The sequence below is a fragment of the Oncorhynchus mykiss genome, chromosome 5 (assembly GCF_057628025.1).
Source record: "Oncorhynchus mykiss isolate SJ-2025 chromosome 5, ASM5762802v1, whole genome shotgun sequence".
Lineage (NCBI taxonomy): Eukaryota > Metazoa > Chordata > Actinopteri > Salmoniformes > Salmonidae > Oncorhynchus > Oncorhynchus mykiss.
Genome location: NC_143026.1, coordinates 15,085,001 through 15,108,489, shown reverse-complemented (window position 1 = coordinate 15,108,489; position 23,489 = coordinate 15,085,001). Strand labels below are relative to the sequence as shown.

The following is a 23,489-nucleotide window of genomic DNA, read 5'->3' as shown; positions in this document are numbered from 1 at the left end:
TGTAAATGAGAACTTGTTCTCAACTTGCCTACCTGGTTAAATAAAGGTGAAATAAATAAATACAAATCTTGGTAGTGACTGGATGTGTTGATACACCAGCCAAAGTGTAATTAATAACTTCACCATGCTCAAAGGGATATTCAATGTCTGTTTATTTTTGTATTTTTCCCCCCAATCTACCAAAAGGTGCCCTTCATTGCGAGGCTTTGGAAAACCTCCCTGATCTTTGTGGCTAAATCTGTGTTTGAAATTCACTGCTGGACTTGGGGACCTTCCAGACAATTGTATGTGTGGTGTACAGAGATGAGGAAGTCAAAATCATATTAAACACTATTATTGCACACAGAGTGTGTCCATGCAATTTATTATGTGACATTTTTACTGCTGAACTTATTTACGCTTGCTATAACAAAGGGGTTGAATACTTAGACTAAAGACATTTCAACTTTTCATTTTTCATTAATTTGGAAAAATGTTGAAAAATATAATTCCACTTTGACATTATGGGGGTATTGTATGTAGGCCAGTGACGCATAAAAAAAAAAAAAACGTAATACTAATTTTTAAAAAAGGAATCTATTTTAAATTCAGGCTGTAACACAACAAATGTGTAGAAAAAAAATCAAGGGGTGTGAATACTTTCTGAAGGCACTGTATTTACAAATACGCACAAATCACTCTTAAAAACACACAAACGCAACACTACAAACAACACTATCATCAACAACAACACTAGTTACTTACGTATTGCTGTTAGCACTGCCAGCAGAGAGAAAAAAGGGAAATGTTGAAGAATTTTCCCATGTATGTAAACAAAGCCACTTCAACCCACTCATAAGGGTTATGATTCATCCAACTATACCTCCGTAGTAAAGTGCTCACCTGCTCAGTTCTTTCTGCAGCTCCTGCATGTACTGGTGACACTGGGCATAGTATGTAGCCTGGGCCTCCACAAACTCATGCAGGCAGCGCAGGTGGTTGACCTATCAGGGAAAGGGGGGACAGGGTGAAAGACAAGAAACAAGTTGTACTTCCAAAAGCCTGGTTTCACACATTCAATGGTTTTCACAATGATTGTTACTAAACCGCAACGTTACAGTTTATATTTGCTGGAGCAAAATTGGCTGAATACTTGTCCCATCTGTTTAGGCTCTAAATATCTAATCACTCACCCATCTTAGACACATAGGTTGTGAGAACTGGTTAGAACCTGCTTTTTTGTTTGTTTGACTGCTTTAATGGAGTAGAGTTACCCCTGATCTCTAGCCCTGATCCAGCATCCTCCCGTGACTAGTGTGTGTGTGATGTCTCTGGACTCACGTGTGTACTGCTGATGCCCTCCAGTAGCAGCCGGGTGACCTCGGCCTGTCTGTCAAACTCTGTCTGAGCCACACGCAGCTCCTGCTCCGCCTATAGGAGAAGACGGGAGAGACCACATGAACACCCACATACACTGAGGGTACAAAACATTAAAGACACATTCCAAATATTGAGTTGCACCCCCCCCCCCCCCCCCCTATCAGTAATTGAGTCATCTCTCGTGGACAGATTAAACTGGAAGTGACAACTTTTTTACAATAATTTTACTTCTGGGTAACCAAGATTAGTTGAAGAGACTAATCTCTTGCACATCTCAAATCAGATATGGGACGGACTGATTTAGGCAAGGTAAACTGGGGTAGGAGGGCTAATTGTGTTTAGTGCCCATCTGTGCAGAGGAGGTATTGTGATACCTCACATCTCAAGATAAGGCTACTTAATGTTAGATCCCTCACTTCCAAGGCAGTTATAGTCAATGAACTGATCATAATCTTGATGTGATTGGCCTGACTAAGACATGGCTTAAGCCTGATGAATTTACTGTGAGGCCTCACCTCCTAGTTACACTAGTGACCATATCCCCCGCGCATCCCGCAAAGGTGATGCTAACACAGAGGTGTTGCTAGCAAATTTCAATTCCCCCCCCCAAAAAAGCAGTTTTTGTCTTTTGAGCTTCGAGTCATGAAATGTATGCAGCCTACTCAATCACCTTTTTATAGCTACTGTTTACAGGCCTCCTGGGCCATATACAGCGTTTATTTTACCTTTATTTAACTAGGCAAGTCAGTTAAGAACAAATTCTTATTTTCAATGACAGCCTAGGAACATTGCCTTGGGGGGGCAGATCACAGATATGTCAGCTCGGGGATTTGAACTTGCAACCTTTTGGTTACTAGTCCAACGCTCTAACCACTAGGCTACGCTGCCGCGTTCCTCACTGAGTTCTTATTGGACCTTGTAGTAGACTATCGGACCACCATTTTATTACGTTTGCAATCACAACAAATAATCTGCTCAGACCCCCACCAAGGACCATCAAAAGTCATGATATAAATTCTCGGACAACCCAAAGATTCCAAGATGCCCTTCCAGACACCCTCTGTCTACCCACGGACGTCAGAGGACAAAAATCAGTTAACCACCTAACTGAGCAACTCAATTTAACCTTGCGTAATAAATACCCTAGATGTAGTCGCACTGCTAAAAAAAAAACAAACATTTGTCATAAGAAACTAGCTCCCTGGTATACAGAAAATACCCGAGCTCTGAAGCAAGCTTCCAGAAAATTGGAACGGCAATGGCGCCACACCAAACTGGAAGTCTTCCGACTAGCTTGTCATTCGGGAACATAATGTTGACTTTCACTGCTATGCGGATGACACACAGCTGTGCATTTCGATGAAACATGGTGAAGCCCCAAAATTGCCTTCCCTGTAAGTGTTTCAGACAAAGGAAGTGGATGGCTGCAAATTCTCTACTTTTAAACTTGTCAAAACAGAGATGCTTCTTCTAGGTCCCAAGAAACAAAAATATCTTCTGTTGAATCTGGCAATTAATCTTGATGGTTGTACAGTCGTCTCAAATAAAACTGAAGGACCTCGGCATCACTCTGGACCCTGATCTCTCTTTTGACGAACATATCAAGACTGTTTCAAGGACAGCTTTTTTCAATCTACGTAACATTGCAAAAATCTGAAACTTCCTGTGCAAAAATGATGCAGAAAAATGAATCCATGCTTTTGTCACTTCTAGGTTAGACTACTGTAATGCTCTACTTTCCGGCTACCCGAATAAAGCACTAAATAAACACGGCTGCTAGAATCTTGACTAGAACCAAAAAATGTGATCATATTACTCCAGTGCTAGCCTCTCTACACTGGCTTCCTGTTAAGGAAAGGGCTGATTTCAAGTTTTTACTGCTAACCTACAAAGCATTAAATGGGCTTGCTCCTACCCATCTTTCCAATTTGGTCCTGCCGTACATACCTACATGTACGCTACGGTCACAAGACGCAGGCTTCCTTACTGTCCCTAGAATTTCTAAGCAAACAGCTGGAGGCAGGGCTTTCTCCTATAGAGCTCAATTTTTATGGAATGGTCTGCCTACCCATGTGAAAGACGCAGACTCTGTCTCAACCTTTAAGTCTTTATTGAAGACTAATCTCTTCAGTAGGTCCTATGATTGAGTGTAGTCTAGCCCAGGAGTGTGAAGGTGAACGGAAAGGCTCTGGAGCAACGAACCGCCCTTGCTGTCTCTGCCTGGCCGGTTCCCCTCTCTCCACTGGGATTCTCTGCCTCTAACCCTATTACAGGGGCTGAGTCACTGGCTTACTGGTGCTCTTCCATGCCGTCCCTAGGAGGGGTGCGTCACTTGAGTGGGTTGAGTCATTGACGTGATATTCCTGTCCGGGTTGGTGCCCCCCCTTAGGTTGTGCCATGGCGGAGATCTGTGTGGGCTATACTCGGACTTGTCTCAGGATGGTAAGTTGGTGGTTGAAGATATCCCTCTAGTGGTGTGGGGGCTGTGCTTTGGCAAAGTGGGTGGGGTTATATCCTGCCTGTTTGGCCCTGTCCAGGGGTATCGTCGGACAGGGGCCACAGTGTCTCCCGACCCCTCCTGTCTGAACCTCCAGTATTTATGCTGCAGTAGTTTATGTGTCGGAGGACTAGGGTCAGTCTGTTATATCTGGAGTATTTCTCCTGTCTTATCGGGTGTCCTGTGTGAATTTAAGTATGCTCACTCTAATACTCTTTCTTTCTTTATTTCTCTCTCTTGGAGGACCTGAGCCCTAGGACCATGCCTCAGGACTACCTGGCACAATGACTCCTTGCTGTTCCCAGTCCACCTGGCCGTGCTGCTGCTCCAGTTTCAACTGTTCTGCCTGCGGCTATGGAACTCTAACCTGTTCACCGGATGCGCTACCTGTCCCAGAACTGCTGTTTTCAACTCTCTAGAGACAGCAGGAGCGGTAGAGATACTCTGAATGATCAGCTATGAACTGACATTTACTCCTGACGCGCTGACCTGCTGCACCCTCGACAACCACTATGATTATTATTATTTGACCCTGCTGGTCATCTATGAACATTTGAACATCTTGGCCATGTTCTGTTATAATCTCCAACCGGCACAGCCAGAAGAGGACTGGCCACCCCTCATAACCTGGTTCCTCTCTAGGTTTCTTCCTAGGTTCTGGCCTTTCTAGGGAGTTTTCCCTAGCCACCATGCTTCTACACCTGCATTGCTTGCTGTTTGGGGTTTTAGGCTGGGTTTCTGTACAGCACTTTGTGACATCAGCCGATGTAAGAAGGGCTTCATAAATAAATTTGATTGATTTAAATAAATTTGACCTAATATCATTACCCATTCAAAGGCACTTAACATCTTTTGTCTTACCCATTCACCCTCTGAATGGCACACATACACAATCCATATATCAATTGTCTCAAGGCTTAAAATCCTTCTTTAACCTGTCTCCTACCCTTCATCTACTGATTGAAGTGGATTTAACAAGATACTTCAATAAAGGGACCATAGTTTTTTACCTGGATTCAGTCTATGACATGAAAAGAGCAGGTGTTCTTAATGTTTTGTACACTCAGTGTATATGCACACATGCATGTACAGTGAGCTCCAAAAGTATTGGAACAATTACATTTATTTAGTTTTTGGGGCTGTACTCCAGCTTTAATTTGAGGGTGTTTTCATCCATATCAGGTGAACTGTTTAGAAATTACAGCACTTTTTGTACATAGTCCCCCCATTTTAGGGGACCAAATGTCACACCCTGACCTTAGAGAGCCTTTTTATGTCTCTATTTGGTTTGGTCTGGGTGTGATTTGGGTGGGAATTCTATGTTCTTTATTTCTAGGTTTTGTGTTTCTATGTTTTGGCCGGGTATGGTTCTCAATCAGGGACAGCTGTCTATCGTTGTCTCTGATTGGGAATCATACTTAGGCAGGCTGTTTTGCCACCTTAGGTTGTGGGATGTTGTTTTTGTTAGCTCTGTGTAGCCTTCAGAACGTGACGTTCGTTGTTCTTTTGTTTGGTGTTCAGATTAAATAAAGAATCATGAACATGTACTGCGCTGCAACTTGGTCCACTTCTTCCGACGGGTGTTACACGAAAAGCATTGGGACAAATTCACTAATGTGTAGTAAAAAGTTATGTATTTGGTCCCATATTCCTAGCACGCAATGACTACATCAAGCTTGTGACTTCACAAATTTGTTGGATGCATTTGCTGTTTGTTTTGGTTGTTTCAGATTTTGTGCCCAATATTAATTAAATGGTAGATAATGCATTAGTGTCACTTTTATTGTAAATAAAAATATTCATGTTTCTAAACACTCTATTCTGATTTACAATAAAAGTGACTCCAAAATGACCCAATACATTATTTACCATTCATTTAAACCTATATGGATGATAATACCCTCAAATTAAAGCTGACAGTCTGTACTTTAACCTCATAGTCATTGTATCATTTCAAATCCAAAGTGTTTTAGTTGACAGAGCCAAAACAAACCAAAAAAATGTTTCACTGTCCAAATACTTTGAGGTCACTGGGGACACGGACACACACACACACACCTCTAAAGCAGTCTATGACCTTTTTAGTCTGTGTTGTTGAACACCGATCTTACTAAGTGATACTTACTTTGTCCACTTCCTCACTCCACAGCTAGAATAAGCAGCATGACAACAAGGGAGATAAGAGCAATTCTCAGACCAACAATGACAGCACACAACAGACCTTGTGGGGTTCTACATCCACATAATAATTTCTCCCCAGAGCAGTCTCATGAGCAATGGCCCCATTCCCTTTCTGACTCATTGATATGTTGAAAGACTAGCTGTGTAGTAAGATGGGAGGAATCCCCCTATAACAATAAAAGTCTAGTCATGTCTGGAAGAGGTCAATGATTTGAAAACATGAGTAAGTAATCAGATTATTTTGTTGAAACCATTGTTAGGTATGTGATGCAAGTAAAGAGTCACTTTTAAATGTAGGGCAGCAGTTCACACTGGACACGTTAGGCGTTAGTAATTAGCTATTCCATAACTGCATGTACTTATCAACTGTAATAGCACTGTTACAAGGTATTTATTACATGTTATTAGACCGCTCCTTACTCTACTATACAATAAGTATAGCCAAATGACATTTCTGTGCGACTAGCAGAATTAAAATGACAGGAGGACACGTAGTTTGTGTGGACAGTACACAGACAGCACGACAAAGCCCAGGGAGCCCAGGGAAGTGTTCTATTGAGGTTTCCCATCAGTGTGGCTGAACCATCATAGGAATATCATTTATTACATTATATTTCTATGGGAAACATGCCCCTGGAATTCTAAGCAGCTAAGGAATTGATTCTCGAAGGAGAAATACAACCTCATTGAAAATAAGAATTTGTTCTTAACTGACTTGCCTAGTTAAATAAAGGTACATTTTTAAAATAAGGGCAAACGTGGGAGGATGTGAACACACAGTGTTTTGGTCACGAAGGGGATTCACATTTTTTGGTTTTTCAACAACGGCCTACTATACACAACCATCTGTTTGACAATTACAACGACAGAATCTCTCATTATAGACAAAGACACACAACACCGTGACACAACAACTGACAAAACTAATAATATAGTCCAACGCGTTGGACTGAAAAGAAAATGGCCAGGCACGTCTTCGTCACTGGCATTCATCATAAACACGACTACCACGAACAAACCCTTCTCCTCCAATACAGACTGACGAATGTGACAGAGTTACCTAACCAGTAGCGATAACAAAGACAGTGACAACATCAGGAGCAAAACAGATATATGAAAGTGAAACGTAGGACCATTCTTGTTTGGCTAACTGCATGGTGGCAAAAATTAGGTAGATAAGAGATCTTAACACCTGCAATCTTCTGGCCAGTTGTCCACCAAAGGGCTATCTGTCTCCGGGGGTCATCCCCCAATTATAATTTAATAAACCTTCGTATTTGCATTCAGTCTATTGTTCATTCAGTTAGGTCTCTCCATGATTGAAATAATTAATTAAGTCTGTGGTCAGTCAAATCAGGTGCTGAACTTTGGCTGGATTCCATCAGAGCGTTGAGGTGATGAGGGGAGTGGGGGTGGGGGGGGGTGGGGGGTCACATTGTGGAGGGGGGGGGGCTCCAATACATACACACCCTCTAAGGGCCTCGAGAACAGGCGATGGGGAAAGTAACACCCTACTATACCACAGTACCATTGAGCTAGTACCTACACTGCTGAAAATAAAAAGGTGCTTAATTGCAATTTTAAATAGCCATATATAATAAGCCATTTAGCAGACGCTTTTATCCAAAGTGACTTACAGTCATGCGTGCATACATTTTATGTATGGGTGGCTCCAGCAGGGATTAAACCCAATACCCTTGGTGTTGCAAGTGCCAAGCTATGCCAACTGAACCACACTGATCTGTATGAAGCAAGCCATGGAACGCTTGTTGGTTCTGTATAGCACCATTTCTTCTAGCAGTGTAGGGCGGGGGTTGCATCCCATCTAGTATTGTTGATAATATGCTATGAACAGTGTAAACCTATTTATATATACCTTCCTCTGATCCATCACATAGGCCGACTCTTTGGAATCTTCCAGATCCCAACTATCCCAGCCACCACTGCTTTGCTGTTTTTAAGTTTAAATTTAAGGTTTCATTTATTTGCACCAAAGAAAATAAGTGATAGACAACAATACAGATAAAAACAATATCGCAAAAAAATATATACAAGTATAAAAACCTTCTAAACCAAAAATGTACAAATTAGCTGGTCAGAAATTACAAAAAATAATAAACAGTATAAGTTTTGTTTGGATGTGTTGTGTGGATGTGAGTGAGAGAGATGGGCTATATTTAAAAAATATATATATATACACACTGCTCAAAAAAATAAAGGGAACACAAACAACACAATGTAACTCCAAGTCAATCACACTTCTGTGAAATCAAACTGTCCACTTAGGAAGCAACACTGATTGACAATACATTTCACATGCTGTTGTGCAAAAGGAATAGACAACAGGTGGAAATTATAGGCAATTAGCAAGACACCCCCAATAAAGGAGTCGTTCTGCAGGTGGGGTCCACAGACCACTTCTCAGTTCCTATGCTTTCTGGCTGATGTTTTGGTCACTTTTGAATGCTGGCGGTGCTTTCACTCTAGCGGTAGCATGAGACGGAGTCTATAACCCACGCAAGTGGATCAGGTAGTGCAGCTCATCCAGGATGGCACATCAATGCGAGCTGTGGCAAGAAGGTTTGCTGTGTCTGTCAGCATAGTGTCCAGAGCATGAGGTGCTACCAGGAGACAGGCCAGTACATCAGGAGACGTGGAGGAGGCCGTAGGGCAACAACCCAGCAGCAGGACCGCTACCTCTGCCTTTGTGCAAGGAGGAGCAGGAGGAGCACTGCCAGAGCCCTGCAAAATGACCTCCAGCAGGCCACAAATGTGCATGTGTCTGCTAAAATGGTCAGAAACAGACTCCACGAGGGTGGTATGAGGGCCCGACGTCCACAGGTGGGGGTTGTGCTTACAGCCCAACACCGTGCAGGACGTTTGGCATTTGTCAGAGAACACCAAGATTGGCAAATTCGCACCTGAGCTCTTCACAGATGAAAGCAGGTTCACACTGAGCACGTGACAGACGTGACAGAGTCTGGAGACGCGGTGGAGAACGTTCTGCTGCCTGCAACATCCTCCAGCATGACCGGTTTGGCGGTGGGTCAGTCATGGTGTGGGGTGGCATTTCTTTGGAGGGCTGCACAGCCCTCCATGTGCTCGCCAGAGGTAGCCTGACTGCCATTAGGTACCGAGATGAGATCCTCAGACCCCTTGTGAGACCATATGCTGGTGCAGTTGGCCCTGGGTTCCTCCTAATGCAAGACAATGCTAGACCTCATGTGGCTGGAGTGTGTCAGCAGTTCCTGCAAGAGGAAGGCATTGATGCTATGGACAGGCCCGCCCGTTCCCTAGACCTGAATCCAATTGAGCACATCTGGGACATCATGTCTCGCTCCATCCACCAACGCCACGTTGCCCACAGACTGTCCAGGAGTTGGCGGATGCTTTAGTCCAGGTATGGGAGGAGATCCCTCAGGAGACCATCCGCAACCTCATCAGGAGCATGCCCAGGCGTTGTAGGGAGGTCATACAGGCACGTGGAGGCCACACACACTACTGAGCCTCATTTTGACTTGTTTTAAGGACATTACATCAAAGTTGGATCAGCCTGTAGTGTGGTTTTCCACTTTAATTTTGAGTGTCACTCCAAATCCAGACCTCCATGGGTTGATAAATTTGATTTCCATTGATAATATTTTTGTGTGATTTTGTTGTCAGCACATTCAACTATATAAAGAAAAAAGTATTTAATAAGAATATTTCATTCATTCAGATCTAGGATGTGTTATTTTAGTGTTCCCTTTATTTTTTTGAGCAGTAACCTTTATTTAACTATATGGAGGAGATTACTGAATAGTTTGGTTCATCAGGCTGACCCCCAGTCTTCACTTGAAGTTATTGAGGGACGATGGGGTTTGGGCAATGTGAAGATAAGAATTCCACAGTATGGTACCTCTGTATCTGATAGGGAATTAGGTTGAGGATAGCTTAGTCTCTGTCTCCTTCTACATGTCTGTCTCTTCCCTAACAGTCTCACCCAAGTTATTATCCACAAAGACTAGTGACTAGTTATATTCAGAAAAGCTAACCTGTGACATATGCCATGAAGTGCACTAAACTTGTGTTGAAAGACTCAAATAAACCAGAATTTGTACATCTAATGCCGTGTGTTTGTGTGCGCGCGCCATTGTACATATTCTATGGAGTATAGCCTGTGTGTTTTTGTGTGTATGCATCTCTCAACATGAGTCTCCGTCTGTGGGCGTCTTACCGCAGATGCGCTCGCAGACAGAACATAATTTCGAGGCCTAGTCTCCTGAAAATCGGGCTCGGCCTACAGGCAGAGGAGGGGGTAACAAAGTCATACAGTCATGCATCGCATCAAAACAAGCAGCTCCAACAAACAGCACACTGAGGAAGAAGAAGAATGAAAGGGAGAAGAAATGAGAAGAAGAAGCAAACGGTCAGTTCCCACAGGAGTCTGGGATGGAGATGCAAAGCTGCAGTTCATGGAATATGGGGGGCTCCAATGTGTCCTCTATACAGACAGAAGCTGCCTTAGCATGCTAAACTAATTATGGCTACATACAGAGGCGGCGAGAGTTCTACAGACCTGGTTGACAGTAGCAGCCTTATAATGCTAAGCTAATTATGGCTATATACAGCTGCTCACAGAGTTCTACAGACCTGGCTCTGACAGTAGCAGCGACTCGAGGGCATGAGCATTCTCCCATACAGAAGGCCTCAGCTCAGGGCCTATATTCATAAAGTGTCTCAGAGTAGGAGTGCTGATCTAGGATCCGTTTATCCCTGTAGATCATAATGAATATGATTATATGGACAGATCCTAGATCATCACTTCTACTCTGAGATGCTTTGTGGATATTGGCCCAGGACTGTGCAGTGCAAGTAGCAGTGCGGTGCGCAGCCTATTTGTGTTTTGTGATGTTAAGAAGAACTTGGATGGCATGAGTAACTTGTCTTTTGTCACGCAGAGCCAGTGATGAGAATTAAATACTACCTCCACACCATGAGGCATGAATGGATTAGAAGAGCTTACACAAATATTTATTTGCATCAAGCGCCATGCACATTTTCAAAGTCAAGGTCCAATTTTCAGGTATCATTAGAATGTTGGCAGACATCTTGGTTTTGCATTGTCTTCTGTTCAAACCTGACCATTGTACCTATGGAATGGACAGCAGACTGGCTGGATACACCCACCCCCCCATCACTCCCATCAGTCTTCAGGATGTGTGAGTGTGGGAATGAGCAGGGCTTTCCACCTGAGGGGACAATGGAGTATTGTTCAAAGGGTCCAGAGGTCCCTGAATCAGCTTTCAGGGCCCCAGACAATGAGGCGGGTAGACCTTGGAGATGGTAGTGGAAACACTGAGGCCACATAAAACAAACGTCTAAAAATGTACAGTCTCAGTTCCACATCATCAAATTTGTTGCGCCAGTGTACCATCCAAAACATTTTGTTCGGTGAAGTCAACTAGAAAAAAATAGAAAAAAAAATGTTCCACCTCTCATATGACCATCTCTAGGTGTCATTACTGAAACAATCCCATTCAACTTTTCTTTGGGGCTATACTACTGTATAGTTGTGGTGCATGGATGGTCTGAAAGAAGAGAGGGAGGATGCCCCAAACAGCACTCAATGAAAAAAATAAAAATGGGAGAAAAAGAGGCAAGCGAGATCGCTGAAAATACAACACTCGTCAATACTTACATCTCCCTCACACTGCGCAAATGATAACAGAGAAACATGTTAGTCCACAGTTAGTCAACAGAGGGCACCGTTGGTCTCCACGTGCAAAACTGAAGAGAATGAGCGAGGGTGAAGGGGGATGTTAGTTTGGGAGAGACAATTGTCATGCCCCATGTAAGGTTTGCAGAGAAGGTGAGTCAAAGGTAGACCCCTAGACATTGATGAAAATCCTCCACCCCTGCCCACCCCTATGGTCATTTCTATTGGTGTAGCTGGCTTAATGGTCTATGGATTTCTGTTGATGTCCCAGTTGGAGTTGATCTAAGTTGACAACACATTTAAGAAAGCTTTGGGGAAGGACAAGCAGTGTGCTCGTATTATGTGAGTTAAACTGTGTTGTGTTCATTCTCCACTTATAGACCAGAGCATCTAATCAAAAGCATACAGTGATTGGAGGTAGCAGCTGTTGAATAACTAAACTGCTTTACAATCACCTTTGAGTCAAAGTACCCCCCCCCAGTAATAGAGTCAATAGATAGACAGGGAAGTAACCAGAGCCAAGAGAACTCAAATCATTTTCATCAACTCTAGAACTGTATGTCAGGAATTGTATGTTCCATGTCAGGCCTGAAATCAATCAAACTGGGACTGCCAGTCATAAGGGAAGGGGTGTCTGAGGATGAGGAAGACTCACCGCCGCTTTAGCCTCGGCTTGCTTGGCTTTCTTGACACGTGCTTTACAGATGTCCAGGTCCAAACGCCGGTTCTCTAGGAGACGTCTCTCTTTCTGCACAGGGGAGGAAGACAAGGAGGAAGTGAGTGACACAAAACCAGACCACCACCACTCCTCCCACTACTTCTCCACTGTGCTACCCCAGAGCCACTTGTATCCACTTGGTAACAGCTCCACATTGCCCTCTGATATTGCTGGGTGGCATTTTTTGCCATGTTGCTTATATTACGGACGTCATGTTGCTTGCTTAGCGAGTACCCCCCCCAATTGGGCTCATGCCGGCTTGAACTCAGCACGTGACCGCCCTCCTTGACAACGTTCCAACAGTTTGAGCCTATAAAATAACACAAATGGAATCATATATTAACCAAAAAAAGTGTTAAATCAAAATATATTTTAGATTCTTCAAAGTTGCCACCCTTTGCCTTGATGACAGCTTTGCACACTCTTGGCATTCTCTCAACCAGCTTTTGTTTGACACTTTGTTGGTTACTACATGATTCCATATGTGTTATTTCATAGTTTTGATGTCTTCACTATTATTCTACAATGTAGAAAATAGTAAAACATTAAGAAAATCCCTTGAATGAGAGTAGGTGTGTCCAAACCTTTGACTGGTACTGTACATTAAGGCCGTCACAACAAAAAGACAGTAATAGCGGAATAAATGTAACTACACATACGTTTGTATCATCACAAACCCGAGAGCAACATCTGTCCCGTGAAAGCCTCAAAGCAAATAGTTATATGACATGCAGCATGATCAAGCAAGTTAATATTTGACAGTTTACCCAACAACTATTGATTCTGAACAATAATATAAATGCAATATGTAAAGTGTTGGTCCCATGTTTTATGATCTGAAATAAAAGATGTCAGAAATGTTCCATACGCATAAAAAGCTTATTTCTCTCAAATGTTACATCGCTGTTACTGAGCATTTCTCCTTTGCCAAGATAATCCATCCACCTGGCAGGTGTGGCATATCAAGAAGCTGATTAAACAGCATGATCATTACACAGGCACACTTTGTGCTGGGGACAATAATAAAAGGCCACCCTAAAATGTACAGTTTTGTCACAACACAATGACAAGTTGAGACATCTTCATTTCTCTACCATAAGCTACCTCGCAACGTTATTTTAGAGAATAACTGTAGACTAGTTGAACGCCAATGCCATCCTCCACTCTTTCATGTTGGCAAAAAGGACTACGGCCCTGTCATACAGTCCACTTTTAGTTTTTGTTTTCATAGGCTCCCTAGCTAAAATGCTTGCTAGCCTAACTTCCTCGTATGGGCAACAATGAACCAACTGAGTTCGCTAGCTAGCTAACGTTAGTTAATGTGAGCTTACTAGGCTACATACTGAACTTCAATCATCTGAGGCCAGTGGCACAACATAACACTGTTTTGCTAACACAGACTGGAATGTGTTCCGGGATTCTTCCCATGGCATTGAGGAGTACACCACATCAGTCACTGGCTTCATCAATGACATCGTCCCCACAATGACTGTACGTACATACCCCAACCAGCAGCCATGGATTACAGGCAACATTCGCACTGAGCTAAAGGGTAGAGCTGCCACTTTCAAGGAGCAGGACTCTAACCCGGAAGCTAATAAGAAATCCCGCTATGCCCTCCGACGAACCATCAAACAGGCAAAGCATCAATACAGGACTAAGATCGAATCATACTACACCGGCTCTGACGCTCGTCGGATGTGGCAGGGCTTGCAAACAATTACAGACTACAACGGGAAGCACAGCCGAGAGCTGCCCAGTGACAAGAGCCTACCAGTCGAGCTAAATCCCTTCTATGCTCGCTTCAGGGCAAGTAACACTGAAACATGCATCAGCTGTTCAGGACAACTGTGTGATCACGCTCCACTCAGCCGATGTGAGTAAGACCTTGAAACCGGTCAACATTCACAAGGCCGCAGGGCCAGCCGGATTACCAGGACGTGTACTCTGAGCATGCGCTGTCCAACTGGCAAGTGTCTTCACTGATATTTTCATCATGTCCCTGATTGAGTCTGTAATACCAACATGTTTCAAGCAGACCACCGTCCCTGTGCCCAAGAACACCATGTAACCTGTGTGGTATCCCAGGAGGTCTACCCTGGGGGATGGTAATAGAGGGGAGGTACGTGAGGCGACGTTGGCTCCCTCTGCTGGGAATACGGGAGCTGGGCACCCCGACACGGACAGCTAAGTGGAGGTAATTAGAGGAAAGTGCCAACCAGCGGTGGAGGCTAAATAAAAGGAGCTCGATGGCACACCGCGGGAGAGAAGGGAGAGAGATGATACCAGTTAAGAGAGAGAATGAAGACAGGTTTTGCTCTAAGTTATTTCTTTGATATATTTATTTTCTGTCTTAATAAGTAAAGTTGTTTTTCGTACTAAAGCCTCCCTGTCTCTGTGTCAATCTCTGCACGCTCAACCCAACACCCCACGGTTTACCACATATGGTGGAGAATGCAGGCAACTCAATAGATTTGGGTGCCGTGGGGTTGAGTGTGCGGAGATTACCATGGAGGAGCTAGTGGCTCAGTTCATCCTCAGCCAGCAGAAGCAACAGGCTCTCCAGGAGCAAGCACCCTACCTTTTTAGGAAGGCCCAGAAGGCCTACTTTGATTTGAACACTGACCAGGCCGCAAATTATGAGGGATTCAAACGAGAGATACTAAGCCGTTATGGGTTCAATCTCGCACGCCATGCACAACTGGTCCACGACTAGGCCTTTGACCCCACCCTGTCCCCCGGTGCACAGATGAGCGACCTGGTGCGGCTGACCACGGGCTGGCTACTGACGGAAGTACTGTCCCTCCCGATGCTCGACAAACTCGTCCTGGATAAATACCTTCGGGCCCTGCCCTAAGAGATGAAGAAGACCGTGAGCATGCAGAACCCCCAGAGCCTGGAGGAATTGCTGACAGCGGTGGAAATTCACCAAAACACCCAGGACCCGCTGAGAGGGGCCTGTACAGAGAGAGGAGACGAGTCTCCTGCAGCCGCACAGTAAGTACGCAGCGGCTTATCTGGATGACATCATTGTGCACAGTGACAATTGTGAGTCACATCTGTGTAAGTTACAGGCCGTGGTTGATGCGCTAAGGGATGCAGGTCGGACCGCGAACTCCCACAAGTGCAAGCTGGGCTACGCTGAAGTGGAGTACCTGTGATATCAGATCGGGAGGGGAAATGTGAAAACCAAAGAAAGAAAAAAAAAATCGCTGTCATTAGGGGATGGCCGGTACCCCGAACAGAGAGGCAGATAAAATCATTCCTGGGGTTAGCAGGCTACTACAGTAGCACAACTACCCCAAACGGTGCGATAGACGGAGGACACGTTCCAGGCCCTGAAGGATGCGCTGTGTTCGTACCCGGTACTTGTCACCCCGGAATTCTCAAAAAACCTCCTGGTCCAGACAGACGCGTCTGACACTGGGGTAGGGGCCGTTTTGTCCCAAGAGCAAGAAGGCGAGGAGCACCCCATCATGTATGTCAGCAGGAAGCTCATCCCGAGGGAGAAGAAATACTCAAGGAGTGCCTCAACATGAAGTGGGTCCTCGACACCCTCAAGTATTACCTCCTCGGGAGGAAGTTCACCCTGATTACTGACCATGCCCCCCTTGTGTGGATAGCAGGAGGTAAGGACACAAATGACAGTGTCACCCGCTGGTTCCGCGATTCTCTTTCTCTGTCATCCACAGATCAGGGGCGCAGCACGGCAATGCAGACGCCCTATCCAGAAGGGATGCAAACCTAGCCATGAGCATGCCTCCCTCCCAGTCAGGGCTAAGGAGCGGGAGGGGGGTGGTATCCCAGGAGGTCTACCCCGGGGGATGGTAACAGGGGAGGTATGTGGGGCAACGTTGGCTTTCTCTGCTGGGAATACGGGTGCTGGGCACCCCGACACTGACAGCTAAGTGGAGGTAATTAGAGGAAAGTGCCAACCAGCCGTGGAGGCTAAATAAAAGGAGCACGATGGCACACCGCGGGAGAGAAGGGAAGACCGAGCAAAACCTAAGTTATTTCTTTGTTATATTTATTTTCTGTCTTAAGTAAAGTTGTTTTTCGGACTAAAGCCTCCCTGTCTCTGTGTCAATCTCTGCACGCTCAACCCAACACCCCACGGTTTACCACACCTGCCTAAATGACTACCGATCCATAGCACTCACGTCTGTAGCCATGAATTGCTTTGAAAGGCTGGTCATGGCTCACATCAACACAATTATCCCAGAAACCCTAGACCCCCTCCAATTTGCATACCGCCCAAACAGATCTACAGATAATGCCATCTCTATTGCACTCCACACTGCCCTTTCCCACCTGGACAAAAGGAACACCTATGTGAGAATGGTATTGACTACAGCTCAGCATTCAACACCTTAGTGCCCTCAAAGGTCATCACTAAGCTAAGGACCCTCTGCAACTGGCTCCTGAACTTCCTGATGGGCCACCCCAAGGTGGTAAGGGTAGGTAACAACACGGGGGCCCCTCAGGGGTGCGTTCTCAATCCTCTCCTGTACTCCCTGTTCACTCATGACTGCATGGCCAGGCACGACTCCAACACCGTCACTAAGTTTACCAATAACACAACAGTGGTATGTCTGATCACCGACAACAATGAGCCTATAGGGAGGAGGTCAGACACCTGGCAGTGTGGTGCAAGGACAACATCTCCCTCAACGTGATAAAGACAAAGGAGATGATTGTGGACTACAGGAAAAGGAGAACTGAGCATGGCCCCATTCTCATCGACAGGCTGTAGTGGAGCAGGTTGAGAACTTTGAGTTCCTTGGCGTCCACATCACCATCAAACTAACATGGTCCAAGCACACCAAGACAGTCGTGAAGAGGGCACGACAAAACCTATTCCCCCTCAGGAGACTGAAAAGATTTGGCATGGGTCCTCAGATCCTCAAAAGGTTTTACAACTGCACCATCGAGAGCATCCTGGCGGGTTGCATCACTACTTGGTATGGCAACTGCTCGACCTCCGACCGCAAGGCACTACAGAGGGTAATGCGTACGGCCCAGTACATCACCGGAGCCAAGCCTCCTGCCATCCAGGACCTCGATACCAGGCGGTGTCAGGGGAAGGCCCTAAAAATTGTCAGACTCCAGCCACCCCAGTCATAGACTGTTCTCTCTAATCAAATGGCTACTCAGACTATTTGCATTGCTACCCCCACCCCCCTCTTCAACGCTGCTACTACTCTGTTATTGTCGATGTCGTCACTTTAATAACTCTGCCTACATGTACATATTACCTCAATTACCTCGACACCGGTGCCCCCACACATTGACTCTATACAGGTAACCCTTGTATATAGCCCCGCTATTGTTATTTACTGCTGCTCATTAATTATTTGTTATCCTTATCGTTTACTTTTTGAGGGGAATTTTTTTTAACTGCATTGTTGGTTAAGGGCTTGTAAGTAAGCATTTCACTGTAAGGTGTAATACCTGTTGAATTAGGCACATGTGACAAATAAAATCTGATTTGATTTGAAATGCTTGCTGGCATCAATCAATCAAATGCTACGGCCGCAACATGTAATACTCTTTTGTTCCAGACAGCATCAGATACATGGGCTCCATATACTGAGACAGAGGGGCGCTGTTTCTCTCGCTCGGATGATTTCTCTGGTGAGATTCAGCCCATTGCGAATTGACAGAAAAGTACAAAAACACAGATAGACGAAAGCGAAATGATTTTATATGTTATAATTTTTTATTGGTCAAATATTTGGGGAAGCCTGGCTTCCTTGAATACACGCCACTGTCCATCCTCAATATTTCAAGCTAGCTGTGGCGTGAGCTTAACCATCTAGACTTTAAGCCCTGTCTAAGTCAGGGGGGTGGGCTAACATATGGAATGGGGGGTTGCTAACATATGGAATTGTTTAAGACGATCACATACCAAGGATTATTTAGCTATTTGACTTTGAATTTTAAGACCCCTTACTGCTATTAGCCAACAGAAATGCATTGAACAGATTTTGTCCCCCAAAAAAATCTAAAGAATGTTTGTCTGAAGTGTCTGTCCTATCTCTGAGAGATATAAGAAAGATCAGTAAAATATGTATTTTTTTACATGTATTTATCCCCTTATTTTAGACACTAAACTATCTCCATACATACTTCCATTCATTTTTAAAACTGCTACCGGGAACCCTCAGATGAGTCTTATGAGCGTCCTAAAGCAAAACGTAAAACACAATCGTGTTCGTGAGTGTCTCAGCTTTCCTCTTGGTTCATATTAGTGTGTAGCCCAAACCGTTCGGACGCGACATTCGATTTTGTGAGAAGACCAATTTTTGGGATGTCTCATGGTCTGACAAACACCGCTCTAGCTCTGCTGCCTTTCACCGCAAATGGGGACGATATCGGCAGATGACGTTGATTGAGACGCAGTCAAAAAACATCTCTCGAGCTTAAACAGGGGATTTTTTTTTATTATGTTAATTAGATTTCCCCGGGGGACGACCACTGTAGGCTAAGGTACGTTCTTAATTACGCGAACACTTACACTTATCTTCAGCTTGAAGTGCCTAAGGGGTAGAGTCTAGGGATGAGGGGCTAGGAGTTTCACAGTATACTCACAGATATGGTTCTCCAGTCTCCCTCCAGGAAGTTGCGGAGAGGAGTGAGGAAGTTGATAGCCGAGGTCTGGAGGAACTCCCGCTCCGCCCCGCCCAGTCTAATCTGGTACTCCCCCACCGTGATCAGGGTACTGCCTGACACACACACACACACACACAAGTAGGTTGATGACAGAAGTGGATGAGTAGGTTGATGACAGAAGTGGATGAGTAGGTTGATGACAGTGAATATACATGACTGGGCATTAATAATATGGCCAATTCCTTTTTAGTTCCTGTCCAATCAGGAGACAAAGGGACATACCGGACCGGGACATTTAATTCCATGACATTCGTTCAGTTTCCTAAATTACCAGGGAGTTAGAATGAAACTGAGCCCAATTCATCAGATCAGAACTGCCCAGCCATTGACCCAGTGGAAGGAAGAGCGAGCCAGGTCAGAGACTCCGTCCCCTCCACTCCCAGTGAAAAAAACCTTCCAGTACAATAGTCGAATTCAACAGTGTCAATAACAACGTTTTCAATTCAACTTTTGCTTTCAAAAGCAGCACAAACATAGAACATGTAAGAATGAACAATAGCCATTGAATTCTACCCTGCTGATATACTGTACATTATTAGGGATGAAATGTTCACTCTAGAATGCCCTTGAAGCCAATCGGAAACAGTATTCAACAATGGTATAAACATAAATCATTATAGCCATGCATTATATCAACCCTCCCCCTTGTTAGGTTCTAAATAAACAGAGTAAAAACTACCGGACAACTAGGACAAGCTCAAATCAAGTTTATTCACCCAATGGGTCAGACAGCTGAACAGACAGAGACATGATCTCACCATCACAAGTACACTGCTCAAAAAAATAAAGGGAACACTAAAATAACACATCCTAGATCTGAATGAATGAAATATTCTTATTGAATACTTTTTTCTTTACATAGTTGAATGTGCTGACAACAAAATCACACAAAAATTATCAATGGAAATAAAATGTATCAACCTATGGAGGTCTGGATTTGGAGTGACACTCAAAATTAAAGTGGAAAACCACACTACAGGCTGATCCAACTTTGATGTAATGTCCTTAAAACAAGTCAAAATGAGGCTCAGTAGTGTGTGTGGCCTCCACGTGCCTGTATGACTTCCCTACAATGCCTGGGCATGCTCCTGATGAGGTTGTGGATGGTCTCCTGAGAGATCTCCTCCCATACCTGGACTAAAGCATCCGCCAACTCCTGGACAGTCTGTGGTGCAACGTGGCGTTGGTGGATGGAGCGAGACATGATGTCCCAGATGTGCTCAATTGGATTCAGGTCTAGGGAACGGGTGGGCCAGTCCATAGCATCAATGCCTTCCTCTTGCAGGAACTGCTGACACACTCCAGCCACATGAGGTCTAGCATTGTCTTGCATTAGGAGGAACCCAGGGCCAACCGCACCAGCACATGGTCTCACAAGGGGTCTGAGGATCTCATCTCGGTACCTAATGGCAGTCAGGCTACCTCTGGCGAGCACATGGAGGGCTGTGCGGCCCCCCAAAGAAATGCCACACCATGACTGACCCACCGCCAAACCGGTCATGCTGGAGGATGTTGCAGGTAGCAGAACGTTCTCCTGGTGTAGCAAGTATTTCAAATTACAACCCAACAACTGAAGCAAGACTGTGGCCCTTCTCCTTTCCTAAGGATACCTGATGTCAAACAATAACATGTTCTGACAGAATGTAAACGTTCTGCATTACCCTCTCTCCCTTAGTGACTTGATTAAGTATATTTATAAGTCAGAACTCATCACCCTCAACTCAGCATCTCTCCGTGCTTCACTGCATTAACCACTCTTTACTGCTGTTATAAAGGATGGATGGATGGATAGATAGACATATAATCATTTTGAGAGACTGGTGATTTTCAGTAAGAAACTGCCGCTGGAGGGAATTTCTTGGGACTACACACGCGCACACACAGCGTGCTAAGCCAAGCTGCTAAGTTGTGAGGCATGGTATCATCAAACCGCTGTGTAAAGGGTCAGATTGGTTGTGAGAGGAGTGGGTATCCCGCCAGCTTCCAAGGTAATCAAAGTCAGCATCAGAGCTATAACTCCTAGACACAACTATCCATTATCACACTGGCTCACAGTCTATGGGAGACAAAACAGTCGCAAGCTGCATTTCTTGGGAATTTATATCATAACTGGCGAGTGTTGGCCATCCTTTTCATTCAAGTTGGATTACTCCTGGGCTGCAGCACCCAAAGATAATAATTGATATACTGGCCCACAATGCTCTGTCAGGGGTTCTTAAACCTTTTCAGCTAAAGAGACAAATTACAAAATGAGCGTCCTTCCATGACCAAATTCCTCCTCCAAAGTAGAGGTCGACCGATTAATCGGAACGGCCGATTAATTAGGGCCGATCTGTATTTTTTACAATTTTTAATTACACCTTTCTTTATCCTTTATTTAACTAGGCAAGTCAGTTAACACATTCTTATTTTCAATGACGGCCTAGGAACAGTTAACTGCCTTGTTCAGGGGTAGAATGACAGATTTTTACCTTGTCAGCTCGGGGATTCAATCTTGCAACCTTACAGTTAACTAGTCCAACGCTCTAACCACCTGATTACATTGCACTCCACGAGGAGACTGCCTGTTACGCGAATGCAGTAACTACCAAGGGTAGTTGCTAGCTAGCATTAAACTTATCTTATAAAAAACAATCAATCATAATCACTAGTTAACTACACATGGTTGATGATATTACTAGTTTATCTGGCGTGTCCTGCGTTGCATATAATCGATGCGGTGCGTATTCGCGAAAAAGGACGGTCTTCCTCCAATGTGTACCTAACCATAAACATCAATGCCTTTCTTAAAATCAATACAGAAGTATATATTTTTAAACCTGCATATTTAGTTAACATTGCCTGCTAACCTGGCTCGTTGCGAACAAAGACAGCCAACTTCACCAAACGGGGGATGATTTAACAAAAGCGCATTTACGAAAAAAACACAATCGTTGCACGACTGTACCTAACCATAAACATCAATGCCTTTTTTAAAATCAATACACAGAAGTATATATTTTTAAACCTGCATATTTAGCTAAAATAAATCCAGGTTAGCAGGCAATATTAACCAGGTGAAATTGTGTCACTTCTCTTGCATTCATTGCACGCAGTCAGTGTATATGCAACAGTTTGGGCAGCCTAATTTGCCAGACTTTTACATAATTATGACATAACATTGAAGGTTGTGCAATGTAACAGGAATATTTAGACTTATGGATGCCACCCATTAGATAAAATACGGAACGGTTCCGTATTTCACTGAAAGAATAAACGTCTTGTTTTCGAGATGATAGTTTCCGGATTCGACCATATTAATGACCTAAGACTCGTATTTCTGTGTGTTATTATGTTATAATTAAGTCTGATTTGATATTTGATAGAGCAGTCTGACTGAGCGATGGTAGGCAGCAGCAGGCTCGTAAGCATTCATTCAAACAGCACTTTTGTGCGTTTTGCCAGCAGCTCGTCACTGTGCTTCAAGCATTGAGCTGTTTATGACTTCAAGCCTATCAACTCCCGAGATTAGGCTGGTGTAACCGATGTGAAATGGCTAGCTAGTTAGCGGGGTGCGCGCTAATAGCGTTTCAAACATCACTCCCTCTGAGACTTGGAGTAGTTGTTCCCCTTGCTCTGCATGGGTAACGCTGCTTCGAAGGGTGGCTGTTGTCGATGTGTTTCTGGTTCGAGCCCAGGTAGGAGCGAGGAGAGGGACGGAAGCTATACTGTTACACTGGCAATACTAAAGTGCCTATAAGAACATCCAATAGTCAAAGGTATATGAAATACAAATTGTACAGAGAGAAGTTGTCCTATAATTCCTATAATAACTACAACCTAAAACTTCTTACCTAGGAATATTGAAGACTCATGTTAAAAGGAACCACCAGCTTTCATATGTTCTCATGTTCTGAGCAAGGAACTTAAACGTTAGCCTTTTTACATGGCACATGTTTACTTTCTTCTCCAACACTGTTTTTGCATTATTTAAACCAAATTGAACATGTTTCATTTTATTTGAGGCTAAATTGATTTGATGTATTATATTAAGTTTGTTGTAATTGTCATTATTACAAATACATATATATATTTTTTAATTCGGCTGATTTATCAGTATCGCCTTTTTTTGGTCCTCCAATCATCGGTATCGGCGTTGAAAAATAATAATAACTCGCGACCCACATTTCACATGCCTAGAGCAGAGTTTAAAAAACCCTACTCTAACATATGGTACAATGTCTCCAACCATTACTTAGATAGTTGAGAGAAAATCCCTTAAAAATGTGCCTAGAAAGAGAACCATTAAGAGATTCCACTTCAGTGCAAGAATGCGCATGTCGTGTTCAGGTTGAACACATTTTCTAATAGACTTGGGCATCCCC

At 44.1% G+C, this 23,489-nt stretch overlaps 1 protein-coding gene across 10 annotated transcripts in view; it reads right to left on the bottom strand.

Moving 5' to 3' along the window:
- The window catches only part of sh3glb2b (SH3-domain GRB2-like endophilin B2b), a 51,680-nt gene that overhangs the window by 17,878 nt on the left and 10,313 nt on the right, over nt 1–23,489 (bottom strand). Inside the window, exons 4-11 of one of the 10 annotated variants that reach the window (XM_090233835.1) lie at nt 19,045–19,178; nt 12,391–12,483; nt 10,254–10,316; nt 7,914–7,988; nt 5,982–6,005; nt 1,321–1,410; nt 883–983; nt 745–759 (exon numbers count right to left, since the gene is read on the bottom strand). In XM_090233835.1, coding sequence (XP_090089961.1) covers nt 745–759; nt 883–983; nt 1,321–1,410; nt 5,982–6,005; nt 7,914–7,988; nt 10,254–10,316; nt 12,391–12,483; nt 19,045–19,178 — 595 coding nt within the window. The remainder of the gene's footprint in view (nt 1–744; nt 760–882; nt 984–1,320; nt 1,411–5,981; nt 6,006–7,913; nt 7,989–10,253; nt 10,317–12,390; nt 12,484–19,044; nt 19,179–23,489) is intronic. The other 9 variants (XM_090233836.1, XM_021601830.3, XM_036976869.2 and 6 more) reach the window with 9 other exon arrangements.